At 37.6% G+C, this 14,621-nt stretch overlaps 1 protein-coding gene across 1 annotated transcript in view; it reads left to right on the top strand.

Moving 5' to 3' along the window:
• The window catches only part of setbp1 (SET binding protein 1), a 77,931-nt gene that overhangs the window by 14,832 nt on the left and 48,478 nt on the right, over positions 1 to 14,621 (top strand). The window contains exon 2 of the mRNA XM_051109825.1: positions 4,286 to 4,920. Within this exon, the coding sequence (XP_050965782.1) occupies positions 4,450 to 4,920 (471 nt within the window). The 5' untranslated portion in view covers positions 4,286 to 4,449. The remainder of the gene's footprint in view (positions 1 to 4,285; positions 4,921 to 14,621) is intronic.

Below are 14,621 nucleotides of genomic sequence, written 5' to 3'. Positions count from 1 at the left end.
TGATGGTTATGAAAAATAAAGTCACTGTTATGTGAAATAAAGTGACAGTTGTGAAATATACATTCACAACTGTAATAATAATAATAAACTTACAATTAATTGAAATGTAGTCACAATTACAAAAAATATAGTCACAATTGCAAGATACTGTATAAAGTCATGGTTATGAAAAAATAGTCACTATCATGTGAAATAAAGTAACAGTTGTGAAATATGCATCCACAGTTGTAAAAAAAAAAAAAAAAGGGTTGCAAATGTAGTTACAATTACAAGAAATACAGTCAAAATTGTAGGATACTGTATGAATTTGTGAGTTTGAGAAATAAACTCGTAACTATAAATAAAGAAGACAGAATTACCCTACTATATTTTTCACTTTAAGGCATTCACAGGCTTCCATATTGAACTGTGTTTGTGCAGAACAGGACCAAGCCCTTAAATAAGGAGTAACAATCATTTTTAAGCCGCAGTTTGTTTGTGGTCACTGTGGCGTTACGTCACATATTTTCAGTCTGTTTGCCAAATAGCTAGAACACCCAAGATGCATTGGGACACTATTCAGAGGTATAGACAAGTAAGATATAAACAACTAGGCTTCATTGAGGATTTGTGAATGGCTGTGTTTGAGTGGGCACGGGCTGGAATGAGAATCATGCCATTTTGACTGTCACGATATGATGGATAGATAGAGCTGTTTAGTCTAGCGTGGATCCAGGCTGTCTTGCGATAGCTGCCGTTGTTTTCAGTAGCCTCTCATCTGTCACCTGTCTGGCAGTTGAAAGGGTAAATGACACTGAGCTCTGTCTGACAACATGCCAACAGCAGATGAGAGACTAAGCTGAACGCTCCAAACCCTCAGTCGATATACATCAATACTGACATCATGCGTCTGACGCTTGGGGAATGGAGAGTATGTGTTTAACTCCTCTCTGAAATAGAAACTGCGTATTTCAAGAATTAGTCTTAAATTTGCCATTGTCCAACATTCTGGCTATTGTCAACTTTGTTTTGTTTGGCTTATCTACTGTGTATGTCTCCAGGCATTGACATAGGTATGACATAACGTCCGTCTGAGCCAATCGGAACGCTTTTTAGAAATGTTTTCAGACCCAGTTGTGCGAATTTTGTTAGCCACGGTTTGTTTGGACTGATGTAATTGATATGTTGAACACCGGCGTCCTGGAAAATGATGCTGAATTCATTAAATACCCAATTTGATGCTGTGGAGGTGTTATATTCAACCCTAATTGGGCTTTTCCAGGTCTGTGGTCGCTCAGGTTGTGGTCTGTTTGATGTCTGGAAAGTGTTTATCACTGGGCCAGAGGCCTCATTTGTTGACTTTCACACCGTGACTAGGCTTACTCAACTGACCACTAAAGCAAATGAGCTGGTCAGCAATGTAATTATGGTGTCAGGGAGTTTGCCTGGAGCCAGTGGTACAACTGTTTCGGGTTGAAGACTGTGTGCTTAAACCCCGATCCTGATTAATTGGTGGTTTAACAAAGACACATTTGTCTTGTTCAGTAATTCACCTTGCCCACTTAAATAGGAATTACGGTACTGAGGACGTATTTAATCACTATACACCGGGTCTAAAATACTGAAGTGTTTAAATATTTTATTTAAATTCAATCAGTAAGCCGTAGATTATTTTAATGATAAATGGCTGATATTGAAATTCCATGCTAAATAAGTAAATGTAAAATAAAATGTAAAAACTAAAACCAGTGGTTTGAATGTGAATTTAGACATCTTAGCATTATAATGTATGGTATTAAAAATGAATATTCTTTCTGTTGAAGAGTAAGACAATATTTAATTAAAGGGATAGTTCACTCAAAAGTGAAAATTCTGTCATTACTCACCCTCTTGTCGTTCCAAACCTGTAAGACCTTTGTTCATCTTCAGAACACAAATTAAGATATTTTTGATGAAATGTGAGAGCTTTCTGACCCTGCATAGACAGCAACACAACTGACACATTCAAGGCCCAGAAAGGTAGTAAGGACATCATTAAAATCGGTTGTTCAGCCTTAATTTTATGGAGCTACGAGAATACTTTTTGTGTGCTAAGAAAACAAAAATAACTTAATTTAACAATTTCTTCTCTTTTGGGTGAGTCTAAATCCAGAATATCTTAATTTGTGTTCTAAAGATGAACAAAGGTCTTACGGGTTTGGAATGACATGAGGGTGAGTATTTAATGTCAGAATTTTCATTTTTGGGTGAACTGTCTCTTTAAATTATGATTAATATCAGCCAATGTCTGACATGGTACAGGTAAATCTCTAGTAAAAAAATAAGTAAAAAGATACTTAGTGTTGTGTAATACACAGCAGTGTTTACATCATTGGACCAATGAGATTTGTTCGGGGGCGGGGCTACCTAACACAGTAGGTGTGTTCGACCAATGACTTTATATATAGGAAGACTGTGCATTCCTATTACTTATGAATGGGAGAAAGTGCAACACCCAACATGGCGAATAAGCTCCGTCTTCTAAATGAAAGAGCCAATCGTTGCTTAGTAAAGTCATCGTGTCACTGCAGCTGCCGTTAGATGCTCCGGTTCGTGTAGAAACAGGCAGCATTCGCGAACTCACACTTATGACTGCTCATGCGCATTGGCTGGTATAGCATCAAAAACAAGCATTTTTTAACAATATTGGAACGTAAGAAAGAACTTTTATGAGCCTGTTGTTGTCAAATTTCATTGCTGTTATCAAATATGAAATTTAATCATAAGTTTAGTGAACCGTTTTGGAGAATTTGATGTTTCCCCATTCAAAGAGCTGCACTTGCATGCCCGAGAGGCGTTTCAAAGATGGCCGCTGTTTAACATGGCGCTGCGCATATTGATCGAATTCTGACTTTAAGCAGGGCATGCCGGTTAGAAATTTTGGATCATGTGTTCCTCAATAACCAATCACATCACAGCCTTGATGTCACCGAATTTCAGTCAGAGGTGTGCGACTCTCCATCACTGTTTACAGATACCATAGGAATGAATGAGAAGTGCCGTAAACTGAATTCCACCTGTTGCGAGAAAGCGCTTTTTTTTTTTTTATGATAAACTAAAAATAGTTCAATCCAAAAGTATTGTTTAGTGTAAAACATGTTGAAGATTAGCAGATAGGCTGTCGATTCATTAAATGATAAGCCGTTTCCTCTAAAAAAGCTGTTTAATCAGCATAGTAAAGCCTCTCCTCCATTGACATCCATTAAAAAAAACGTCCTCTTGTCTTCTTTCCCATGTACTGCTAGACCGGAAGCGTTAGCATTACATGTTACACTTTTCGGCTAATGGTTGCAACCTTGCCTTCTAGTGGCTTTGCTTTCGCTCCCTGAAAAATCCCACAATGAATCACCACAAAAACCAGGGAACATTGATGCTCACTACGCTCCCTTATTGGAAATGACATCCCATTTCTGAAGTGCGAAACAAAATGCCTGCGCAAACTCTGTATATATAATGACAGGCGATACAAGATTTTAAAAGACAAACTGTTTTTAGTATATCTCAGTGTAAACACACATTACTTGACAGGTAGTTAACACATCTAGTTAACATTTATAATTAAGAGGATAGTTCACCCAAAAATGAACGTTCTGTCTTTAATTACTCACCCTCATGTCGTTGCAAACTCGTAAGACCTTCGTTCATCTTCAGAACACAAACTAAGATGAAGAGCTTTCTGACCCTGCATAGACAGCAACACAACTACAACGTTGAAACTGTCCAGAAAGGTAGTAAGAACATTGAAATAGTCCTTGTGACTATTTTAGTCGTAATGTTATGAAGCTATGAGAATAATTTAGTGCGCAATGAAAACACAACTTCATTCAACAATTTCTTCTCTTTAGAGCAATGTGTATAATTAAAGAGCATAAAAATAATATCAAGAAGTTTTGGGTCCTGCACGTTGTGTATTAATACCAGTGGTGATGTTCTCAATGTTGTCCATTGACATTGTATGTAGTCATGATGCTGAATAATCACTAGGGAGCTGATCAAGACGCACCCCAAGTGCTAACAAAATGTTTTATAACTCATTGCTTGTTGCAGCTGGTTGGGACGACAAAATCTTGGATTAATCCTGAAAGAAGTGGGGTTTAGCCTCTTTATTGTGTCATGTCTGGTTAGAAAACATGTAAGAGAATGAATGTGGTTAAACAACTTTTTCATGTCTTTTTCACGTGGGCTTTGGCTTGTTTGGACATGTATGCATGCATGTGTTTACAGTTTTAATTAACTCAAAATTTGTCCTTTTTGACTCTGCTTTCAGTTTCACCTGGGAAAAACTCCACCTTAGCAAGATTTATAAGATTTCGAGAGCAGTAGAGCCAAAAGCCATCACATCCCTCTCTGATTAAATTCAATCACCTGGACCGGTGTCCCTCTGCCCATTTCGGGTCCCTCTGCTACCTGATTCTTGGACCAAGCTTCAGGATGGAGCAAAGAGACCTTACTCGGACGGCCCGGCCCAAAGGAAACGAGGAGTTCTTCTCCACTGTTACCACCATCAACAGAGCAGATCTCAGTGAGGTGGGTCTCCTCGCCAGTCCAATAAAGAGCCTCCCTTTACCTGGAGAGCAACAGGACCACGAAGAGGAAGAAGACCTCGGACTGGGGAAGGACATCGATGTCACTTCTAATGCGGACAGTGAGAGATGGGGGCAGGCAGATGGGCTGGAGGAGCAGGAGTTCTCCATCAAGGAGGCCAGTTTCTCTGAAGGCAGCTTGAAGTTGAAGATACAAACGACCAAGAGGGCCAAGAAGCCTCCTAAGAATCTGGAGAACTACATCTGTCCTCCTGAGATCCGCATCACCATCAAGCAGCCAGGAGAGCAGAAGACCGCCAAGCATGCCAGGGGTGTCAGGGGAGGCAAGGAGGAAGATAAAGGACCCCCCAGAAAAAGGGTTAGTGTCAACATCAGTGTTTCGAAATGCTGTTGTTTTCTTGTGTCATGTGATCACTCTGTTGTGTCGATGTCATATGGTATCACGGGTATAAACATTGTGGACTTTAGTCAGAGTAGATGCCATAGTGAATTTGATGGCAGTGAAATCAATCCATTGGCAGCTGATGAAATACTGAAAATATCAAATAACGTTTCTTAAACAAATGTTTTTTTGTGATACAGATTGATTGTTTCATTAACAGAATTGGGCGTTTCTAGAAAAAAAGGTCACAATTTTATTCAACGATAGCCTGGCTTCTGTACTTTCCACATATTTGGTGCACAAAAAATTTGGAAGAATGGGAAAAATATATGCAACCTATGACATTATGACATGAGAAGAGCAAATCTCTATAAATCATTTGCTAGTTGATATTCTTGTGTAAATGTTTTGAGTTACTGGTCTTTAAATGGATTGTACCAGCCTTGCTTGTGTCAAATTGACTATGGCATCTGACTAATGACGTTAAGCTAAGCTTGCCTAGCTACTATAACCACTTGGATAAGTATTTTTCTACATTTTGTCATGGCAATTATAGCTTTCCAGCTCATATTCTCATTTTTTCTGTGCTTTCTCTTTAAAAGAAATCACATTAAAGCTGGGCCTAGATGACACAATTGCTTTTTCTGGGCTGTCAGCTTTTTGGCTGCTTGTCAAATGAAGTGTGTCCAGTGTGTGCCATTGAGTAACGCAACAGCTAGTCATTAACCTTTTGTGGCATTTTAGACTCAGTGAGTTCATTGACTTACATGTGGTCCAGATATCTTACTCAGTGTAAAGGGCCTTTTTTGAATATGTCAGATGACACACAGTTTTTGATTTGAGAGAACAGAATGGTGTGAGCGGTATTGTTTTTGGGGGTGGTGTCATGGTAATTTCATATTTTTTCAAAATGTTTCATGATAGTTCATTGCTATTTCTTGGAGTACCATGTAAATGCTAGGGATGTGCCAAACAACTGTTTTTAAAATCAACTAGATGGTGAGTTCCTAGGTCACAAAGTAGATTTGTATAATTAGGCTGGTTTTGAGTTCATCTGATCCACAATGTTTGACAGTGACATAAAGAAAGGTCTCAAGACCCACTTTAAAAAGCTTAAAGGTTAGTCCACCCATAATCGAACCCTCATGTCATTCCATACCTGCTCAGACTTTAAAGTCTGTGTAAAGGCAAGTCAGAGAATTGTTTCTAAATGCATTATAAATGTTATAAATGTATTGCTGAAAACAAAGACTGTCAACTATGTAGTACTGTATTGTGGATTTAGACCATTAAATAGATTTTCACCATTTTTGTGTTTAGGATTTTTAGGTGGACATGTCTCAATGACAAACTGGAGCCACTGAGCTTGGGCCCTTCACTCTGGGCCTGCTCAATTCTGTTAGTTACTACAACCTACAGTTTGCTAGCTAGCTATGCCTTCATCATTTAAATGTGTATTACCAGTTAGCTAACTGTTTGACGGCTGAGAGAGGTGGCAGCTTTCCTGTTAGTGGGCGTGGTTTCAGCACAACGGTGGACACGCCCCCAGCATTTTAGAGCAAAGACTACTGCTTATTTGTACAATATTTTTTTGTGGTGTGACTAACTCAGAACACATATTTAGTATTGCTTTACACAGACTTTAAAATCTTTAATTAATATTTGAAACAAAATGTAAGATATTTTTAATGAAGCCTGAGAGATTTCATTTCCCTTGTTGGAAGCCTATTTCTCCAAAAAGCTTCAGACTAGGGCTGTCACTAACGATTATTTTGGTAATCAAGTAATTTGTTGATTATTCTGATGATTAATTGAGTAATTGGATAATTATATATTTTTAGTAGTAATAAAAACAGACTTAAGCAAGCAATAGCCTTTAAAATGACTTAAAATACATATATAATACAATGAGGTAATAATAATCGGTTAAAAAAGTATCAAAAGCAAGTAATCATATGGTTTTATTGAGCAAAACTGTTAAAATACATAATGCATTATAAACGATAGAGTTATTGTACTTATGCATTATAGCAAATGCCTGGCGATTGTTTTTACACTTTACTGCGACATCTAATCCTGATTAATATTGACTTAACAACATTTAATTCAAATGTCCATTTGATCTTTAATATTTGCCCATTTCTTTATAATAGAAAAGCTACAGAAACTGTCATTTCTTGAGTATGTGGACATCAAAACGTGTAAACTCAGAGCGATTGTTTAAACTTGTATTTTAAAATCGCGATGAACAGTTAGCATATTAAGAAACATGATGGATTCTTAAAGAGATCACAAAAGAAATCCATATTAATCCATCTTTTGTTTCCATGTCTTTCAAAGAAGACACGATCACTTTATGAGACAAACATATTTAAATTAGGTTTTTCTTCACATATAAACATTGTTTAACGCACACAGATATAGCGCATCAAATATAGTAAACAAAAGCTCAAATGTGCTTGCTGGACATGCGAGAACCAACCAGGGGTGCGTTTCCCATACAACGACGCAACTTGTTGATTAACCTCCATAGTACGATGCATTGCTGTGGAAACGAACTAGCTAGTCATGACTTTTTCCCAAACACGGTCGCATCTCCGTTGTTTGAACCACATTAGTTCAACAATGTAGGGCCGTTGTTAATGACGTCACCGTTATTTGATGTTTTATTCATTGCGGGTTCCCTCTTACGTCATACTCCGGGGTTCCCGTAGGCATTTATGCGCATGCACACTATTCAAAAACGCGCTTGCAGAGGAAGCTTAAAAATACATAGATTAAAATGCATTTATATTTAGATCGAGTGAAAGATATAGATTGTACAGCATGTTAGCTTGCTTATTGTGCCCAAGAGCATAATTTATGGAGCCCATATATCTTACTAACAAGGAACTATGCTTCTAACCACAGGTCGAGAGCTGTAGTTCCAACCACGTAAGTTTGTGACACTGTTTGCGAATGTTCGTTTGAACTATGGTTTCGGGAAACACAGAATCGTTAAACTATGTTGGTAACGACGGAACTTGCGACCATAGTTGGCTAACAATGCTTTTGGGAAACGCACCCTGATAACAATCAGGTTTGTTATTTCAGTTGAACTCTTCTTCAGATCACTTGGACTAAACAGTTTGGTTCATATGGATACTTACAAATTATTATTATTATGAACAAAAATCTCTCAGGTTAATTTCGTTAAAAATATCTTTGTTTTTGAATATGAACAAGTGTCTTATGGGTTTGGAATGACATGAGGGTGAGTAAATAAAGACAAATTATGAATTTGTGGATGAATTGTCCCTTTGACACATTTTGAAAACACAACAGAGCGAGACGCTCTAAAAACAGCATTGCGTTGAGCAGTTTGTCTGTTTGCTGAGTGCTTGAATTGAGAAACGCAACTTTTCAGACAGTGCACATCATAGTATGTTGTCAGTTTGTAAATGAAAAATTAAAATATCCCAAAAAACCGAAGCTAGAACAAACGATTTATCCTAAGTAAAGACCACAGTACATGAAAACGGTAATTAACTAGTACCATGGTATTTATCAGCCATTTGATACCATCAGTGTACTGTGATTCTGTTACAGTCGGCTACTTTTTTTGCAGAGGGAGCTGCAGAGGTTTCTGCCAAATTGTGTGAGTTCATGAAAATGTGAGCCGCTAAAATGGCTCCTTTTAGTAAACACTCTCAGCTCACCACAGCGTGCTCCATCAAGTTTTCAAAACAGATATGTCGCATTTTCCCCGTCCTCGCGGAAGAATGAAGGATTGTGGGAGAGAGCGAGAGGAGAGGCTGGTGATCCCACAGCCAGAGTCTGTAATTTGACCATAATTAGGGAGAAAAATCTGTGCTTACTGAATCAGAGCAGGAACTGCCAGCATCAGCATCTTTCAGCGCACGCACCGCAGGCTCAAATTGATCGCGTTTCGTGCGGAATCTCTGGCGTTGAAACGCTCTCGTATCTTTTAATCTTTACAGTAATCTCTTAGGGTATGAATTATTTGTAGTGTAATGGAAGACCAGCTCCTGCCGTTTCGTGTGATGTGCATTTAAAAGCCCGTCCACGTCTGCCAAACGCATTTGACTTGATCCAAGCAATTGATGGTTTGATTATCGGCCTTGAATTTTGTATGTGGCTGCGTGTTATCTGATTTCCCCCGGGATTTCTCTGTGCCTGGAGAGGAAGGACAATGTTGCCGCGAAGCCCGAGCCAAGGGTCTCGAATTTCTCTTATTTTCGGGCTGGGAAACTTAGCCCTCGTCCGCCCCGCCGAGATGAAATTTTCTAAAGCGGCAGATACGCGCAGCGGAGAGGGCGATGGAGAAATCAATGGAAAACAGAGAAAGGCTCAAAGAGCAACAGGGAACTGAGGCGGGAAGCCTGGAGTGCAGCTGTCTCTTTCTGGCAATCTCCACATTGACCACAGACAGAGGGTCAAAAGGGGCAGAAGGAAGAACAGAAGAGGTGGCCTCACGCCACCGTCTAAAGTGTAGCCGTGTCTATAGAAAACAGCTCCAAAAAGGCAAAGAAAAGCAAGCACCCATCCCCCAAACGCACACACACACACACACACTACAGATGGAATCCCATTCACTTCAGGAAGGGACAGTGCCACAAACTCCTCATTTAGAGCCACCAAATCCCATTCTGCCCTTGCTGTTTGGAGCTTAGGCGTCAAGCCCAGCACCTCTTCTCATCTCTCGCTTACAAGCAGCGTGGGGTCAGGGGTTAGTGCGTAATTGAAACCGGCCCGGACTCGCTGAGAATAGGGGCTTACATCAGCCCTCTCGGACTGCGACAGCTGCTCGCTGCGTCTTCCATTCGTGGCAACAAGCTTTTTTCCCCCTGCTAATGTAATCAGAACGCCGGGGCAATGGCGGTTTAGGCGAGCCGGGCACTCTGATGAATTAACTCGAGCTCCTCGTATGGATTAGACGTCCTCTTCCACTCACTCCACTTGATGACCTGTTTTGCACTTTAAGTGTTGTCGTGGGCTGCGTTGCTGGAAAATTAGTTTAATGCAGCAGAAGTTTTCTGCACCCACACAATAGTGTGACCACGCAGCCAGAAATAGATCGCAGCCTTCTCGCTGGCGTTGTAAAAGCACACAGTCTGGATGTGCAATTAGGCGGTCTGAATATGCAGAGGTCAGGACACGTTGTGTTTGGCGTTTCCATTAAGACTTAGAAGCAAATGGCATCTATTATTTTTTCCTCTTTACCAAACTCGGAGGAAAAACATTTAGTTTGAATGCTAAAATGCTGAGAACTAATTTAAAAGGCTGGTGCAAATGTTTCTGGATGATAACAGAGAGCAGCCACGTTTTACACAAGTTTTTTTCCCATTCATTTTCTCAAAAAGGTCCTCAATAAAAGGTTCTAATCCATAACAATAATTATTATGGTCATTAACCAATAAATGACTTCTAAAGTCACTTATATTAAAATAATGTAATGTAATTTATACTTTTTATGTAATTTTATATTTGTACTTGTCTAAATAAATTAAAAACTTAAAAAAAATATATATATAAAGGACAGTCTAATAGAATGTATAATATGTAATATATACAATATATAATAAAAATATAAAATATAATATAAATGATAAATTGATTGATCTGTAGACTTTAAGTATAAATATTTATATGTAAATAAATTAAAAATAATAAAAATAAATCTAAATAAATAAAAGGACAGTCTAATATATAATATAAAACTATATAAAATACAAATAAAATATAAATGAAAACATTAATCATGAAATGTAATTAAATTCATTTCAAAATAAATTCAAAATAAGATAAATTAAAAAATAAAAATGAATTTAAAAAAGAAAAGTCTGATATAATATATTATATAAAACTGTATAAAATATTAAATGAAAATACAAAAGTTAAATGACAACAGAAATGTATTGATCTATAGACATTTCTTTTATATATATATATATATATATATATGTATATGTATATGTATATATATGTATATATGTATATGTATGTGTATATATATATATATATATATATATGTATGTATATATATATGTATATGTATGTATATATATAAAAATAAATCAATTAATATGTATATATAAAATAAAAATAAATCAATTAATAATAAAAGGATAGTCTAATATAATGTATAATATAAAACTATATAAAATATAATTAAAATAAATTACAACATAAATAATGAAATGTAATTTAAACTGTACTTGTCTAAATAAATTAAAAGTAAGATAAATAAAAAAATAAAAACAACTTAAAAAGGACAGTCTAATATAATGTATAATATAAAACTATATAAAATATATAATAAAAATGTAAAGTATAATTGACAACATTAATCTGTTGATCTGTAGACATTTACTAAATATATAAATATTTCTATATATCTAAATAAATAAAAAAATAATAAAATGTAATAAAAATAAGTCTAATTAAATAATAAAAGGACGGTCTAATATTTAATATAAAACTATAAAATATAAATGACAGCATAAACAATGAAATGTAATTTATACTGTACTTGTCTAAATAAAAAGATAAATTAAAAAAATAAATTAAAAAAGACAGTTTAATATATAAAAGTAAATAAAAATACAAAATATAAATAACAACTTAAATCTATTGATCTATATTTTGTAGTTATATATATGTGATGCTTTATGGGAGGGGCAGTTTTGATGTGGTTCTTGTTTCTATGGTAACAGGCTTCTGATTGGTGGATTCAAAGCACTGCCCACTTTAGGATTGAGGATATTGTAGTTCTTCACAGGGAATTTGGCAATTACATAAAATGTTTTAAGGATGAAGTTGAAATCACACTGACTTTTGGCTTCTCAGAGCTCATGGTAGGTCTGTCTCGAACAGTTTATATATTTTCGTTAAAAACCATTTCTTTATGGAGATTTTTATTTCTGAAACCCAACTTGTTGCTTTTATATATCATGCACATGTTATACCAGTAGCTGTAGGTGCTTGTCCACTGAAGCCCAGTTGACTTTAAGTCTATAATGTATTTGTATCCAGTATCACCCCTGTGGTTTAACACAGTAGTGAGTTCATTGTGATGACAAGCCTGATAGAAGGCGGATCAATGCTGGAGTGTGTGCTCTCTGAGGGCCAGACGGCAACGATCTTTGCCCCGTCAGTGCTCCGTGTTTGATGACAACACTTTGATTGTCAGCCATTTCCGCCGAAGCGGGCATGCTCATTGGTGCGTGTTCGTCAGGGGAGAGCGCGAGCGAGGCCTCCGTGACTCGAGCCCTGACTTGACGAGGGGGCCGAGAGAGATCGTTTTCCCTGTCAAGACGAGCTCGTGGGGCCGAACACAGCCGCGCTTCCTTCGCGTCTGTACCTCCCGAGTTTGCTCGAAGAAAACGCGTCCGTAATCAGGTTGAAGGATGACTTCCTTTCCGTGCAACGATAGCGGAGGGGATAAGAGGTTTAAAAACGGTGGATTGTGTAGCGGGGTAAATGCAGCTTTTGTGTAGTAATGATTGGGGAGTCTGGCAGGGAGCAGATGGGCTAGCTCTCTGTCTCATTGTGTCTGGCTCTTTCTTTTTTTCATTTTGGCTGAACTAATATGCCAGATGGTGGCAAAGAGGAAAGGCCAACAAGTGAGCCGGGGCATATGGGGAGCCTGGTTAAAATGGGACCCTACTGCGGCGGGGGATGGGCGGGAGACGTGTGATACAATAGCAGGTAATTAAGGGAAGGACTTGACTTCGCCGCTAAGCCTTTGTGCGCGGCAAAATATTTTTCAGAGGACCTGCCGTCAGTATCAGACAACACTGCTGTACGTCAAATTATTCCACTGATTTCGCTCAATCAGCCGTGATTATTTTTTCAACGTTCACATCTGTGTTTGGGCCTTCATTAGGTGCTACAGTCTTTTGGATAATAGTCCATTCATTGTCACAAATTCTCGTTATTCTTTTTTTTAGCACGGCCCGTGATATATTTGTCTTTTGTGTGGATGATTATGACGTCCAGCGAGCCTGAGTTTCAGTGCGTCACAGTTTCTGGGTCCAAATGTTCTGTCGGAGCAAACAGCAAACTTGTGGTGTGCTGTAATACCCTGAAAACTTATGACCCTAACCTTTATCTCCAAACTGAAATCTCAGATGGCCAGACAGTGATTCATCTCTCATGAATGGTTAAAATCTTGGTGTCTGTACACCGTGAGCTTGGAGACTGTACGTTTTTAAAAGCTTAGCTTAAAGTGGAAGTGAAGCAGTCAAGTTTCCATTATTTTGTAAACTGATTTCAACTTGAACACGATTAATGTAACCATTTTAAAGAAAAAAAAGATGTTTTGTAATAGCTTTTGGAGCAAGGGCATTGCCATCTTGCAATACCACAGTGTGTGACATCACGGGGTTGGTTTGCTTCATTGGCCAGTCAAGTAATTGCATCTTTTTTACATTTTGAACACACTGAAGTGAACTTGAAAAGACTGTTGAGCCCATAATAAGTCTAACTGCTTATGCATTTGAGCTGATACAACGATGAGACCGAGTAGTACTATCGTTATTGGTGAAAGAAGTTGTGAACCTGCTGGTTTGGGGTGATGAGTGAGTCGGAAACAATACATGTTTACATGGATACTCATCAGAACAGTAATTTTTACATAATTTTGTGTGCATTTGCTCAAGGACATGTGAAAGAGAACTCAATTTGATACTCGCACGCTGTGTGAAATCTCTTTCGGTTGGGTACCAACTGAATTGCGTCAGTACTACCGAGTACTGATTGACATTAAATAAACTGTGCCAAATTTCAGTACCTGAGAACGCATCTGGGTGCATACGTTACAGAGAGAAGGAGCAACACAACACACAGGGCAAACTGAAATGTTCTGAAGTGTGGTTACAATTCTAGGGCCATATGGTTTCTGTGAAAAAGCGGATGGGATTGCAGAGTCCATTCATAAAAACGGAATTTACTCTATAGCACGGAATGCCATGGAATTAGTCAGTTTTTGAATGGATAAATCAAAAGTAGGTCTGTCACTCTATTCGAGTAACGATATGGATTAGTGTCTGTGAATATTAAAATGCAAAAAGACGGTTTAAATATGAATCCTGCATGTTCCGCTTGCCAGTATGAATGGCGGAGACGTGGTTTTGTTTACTACACAAATACTGAAGGACGCATGAAACTTACTGTCATTTTCGGCCTCTGCGTCTCACTATATGATGACATGAACACATGAACTTAATCTCCAGAGAAAAGGTTGTAGGGCCCTATTGTTCAAAATGTTGAAAGTGAGAGTTTTGGACTTATTTCTTCACTGAAATAAATGTTTTTGTTATTGCACTGAGTAAAGTGACGAAAAAAGGTACCGTACCCGGTTAAATTGTGAACAGTACCCAACCCTAGTGAACATAGAATGTGCTACGTACAGTCAAACCAAAAATTATTCAGAAACTAGATATAATTTTTGATATTTTTTTACTAGTCAGTGCAGGATACTAGTTCATTTATGTAAGTGAGGATAGCAAAATAAAGTAAACTGTGACATATTATACCCAAAAATTCTTCACACAGTGGACTACTAGTAAAATTGATGAAAAATTGTGACCAAAAATTTGATTTGACACTTTGATCTGACCATGTTTTGTTACATACCTTTCTATCAAAGTTATGACATTATCAAGATGAATTTG

Source organism: Labeo rohita, chromosome 5 (genome assembly GCF_022985175.1).
Source record: "Labeo rohita strain BAU-BD-2019 chromosome 5, IGBB_LRoh.1.0, whole genome shotgun sequence".
In the NCBI taxonomy this organism is placed as follows: Eukaryota; Metazoa; Chordata; class Actinopteri; order Cypriniformes; family Cyprinidae; genus Labeo; species Labeo rohita.
This window is presented reverse-complemented; position numbering and strand designations above follow the sequence as displayed.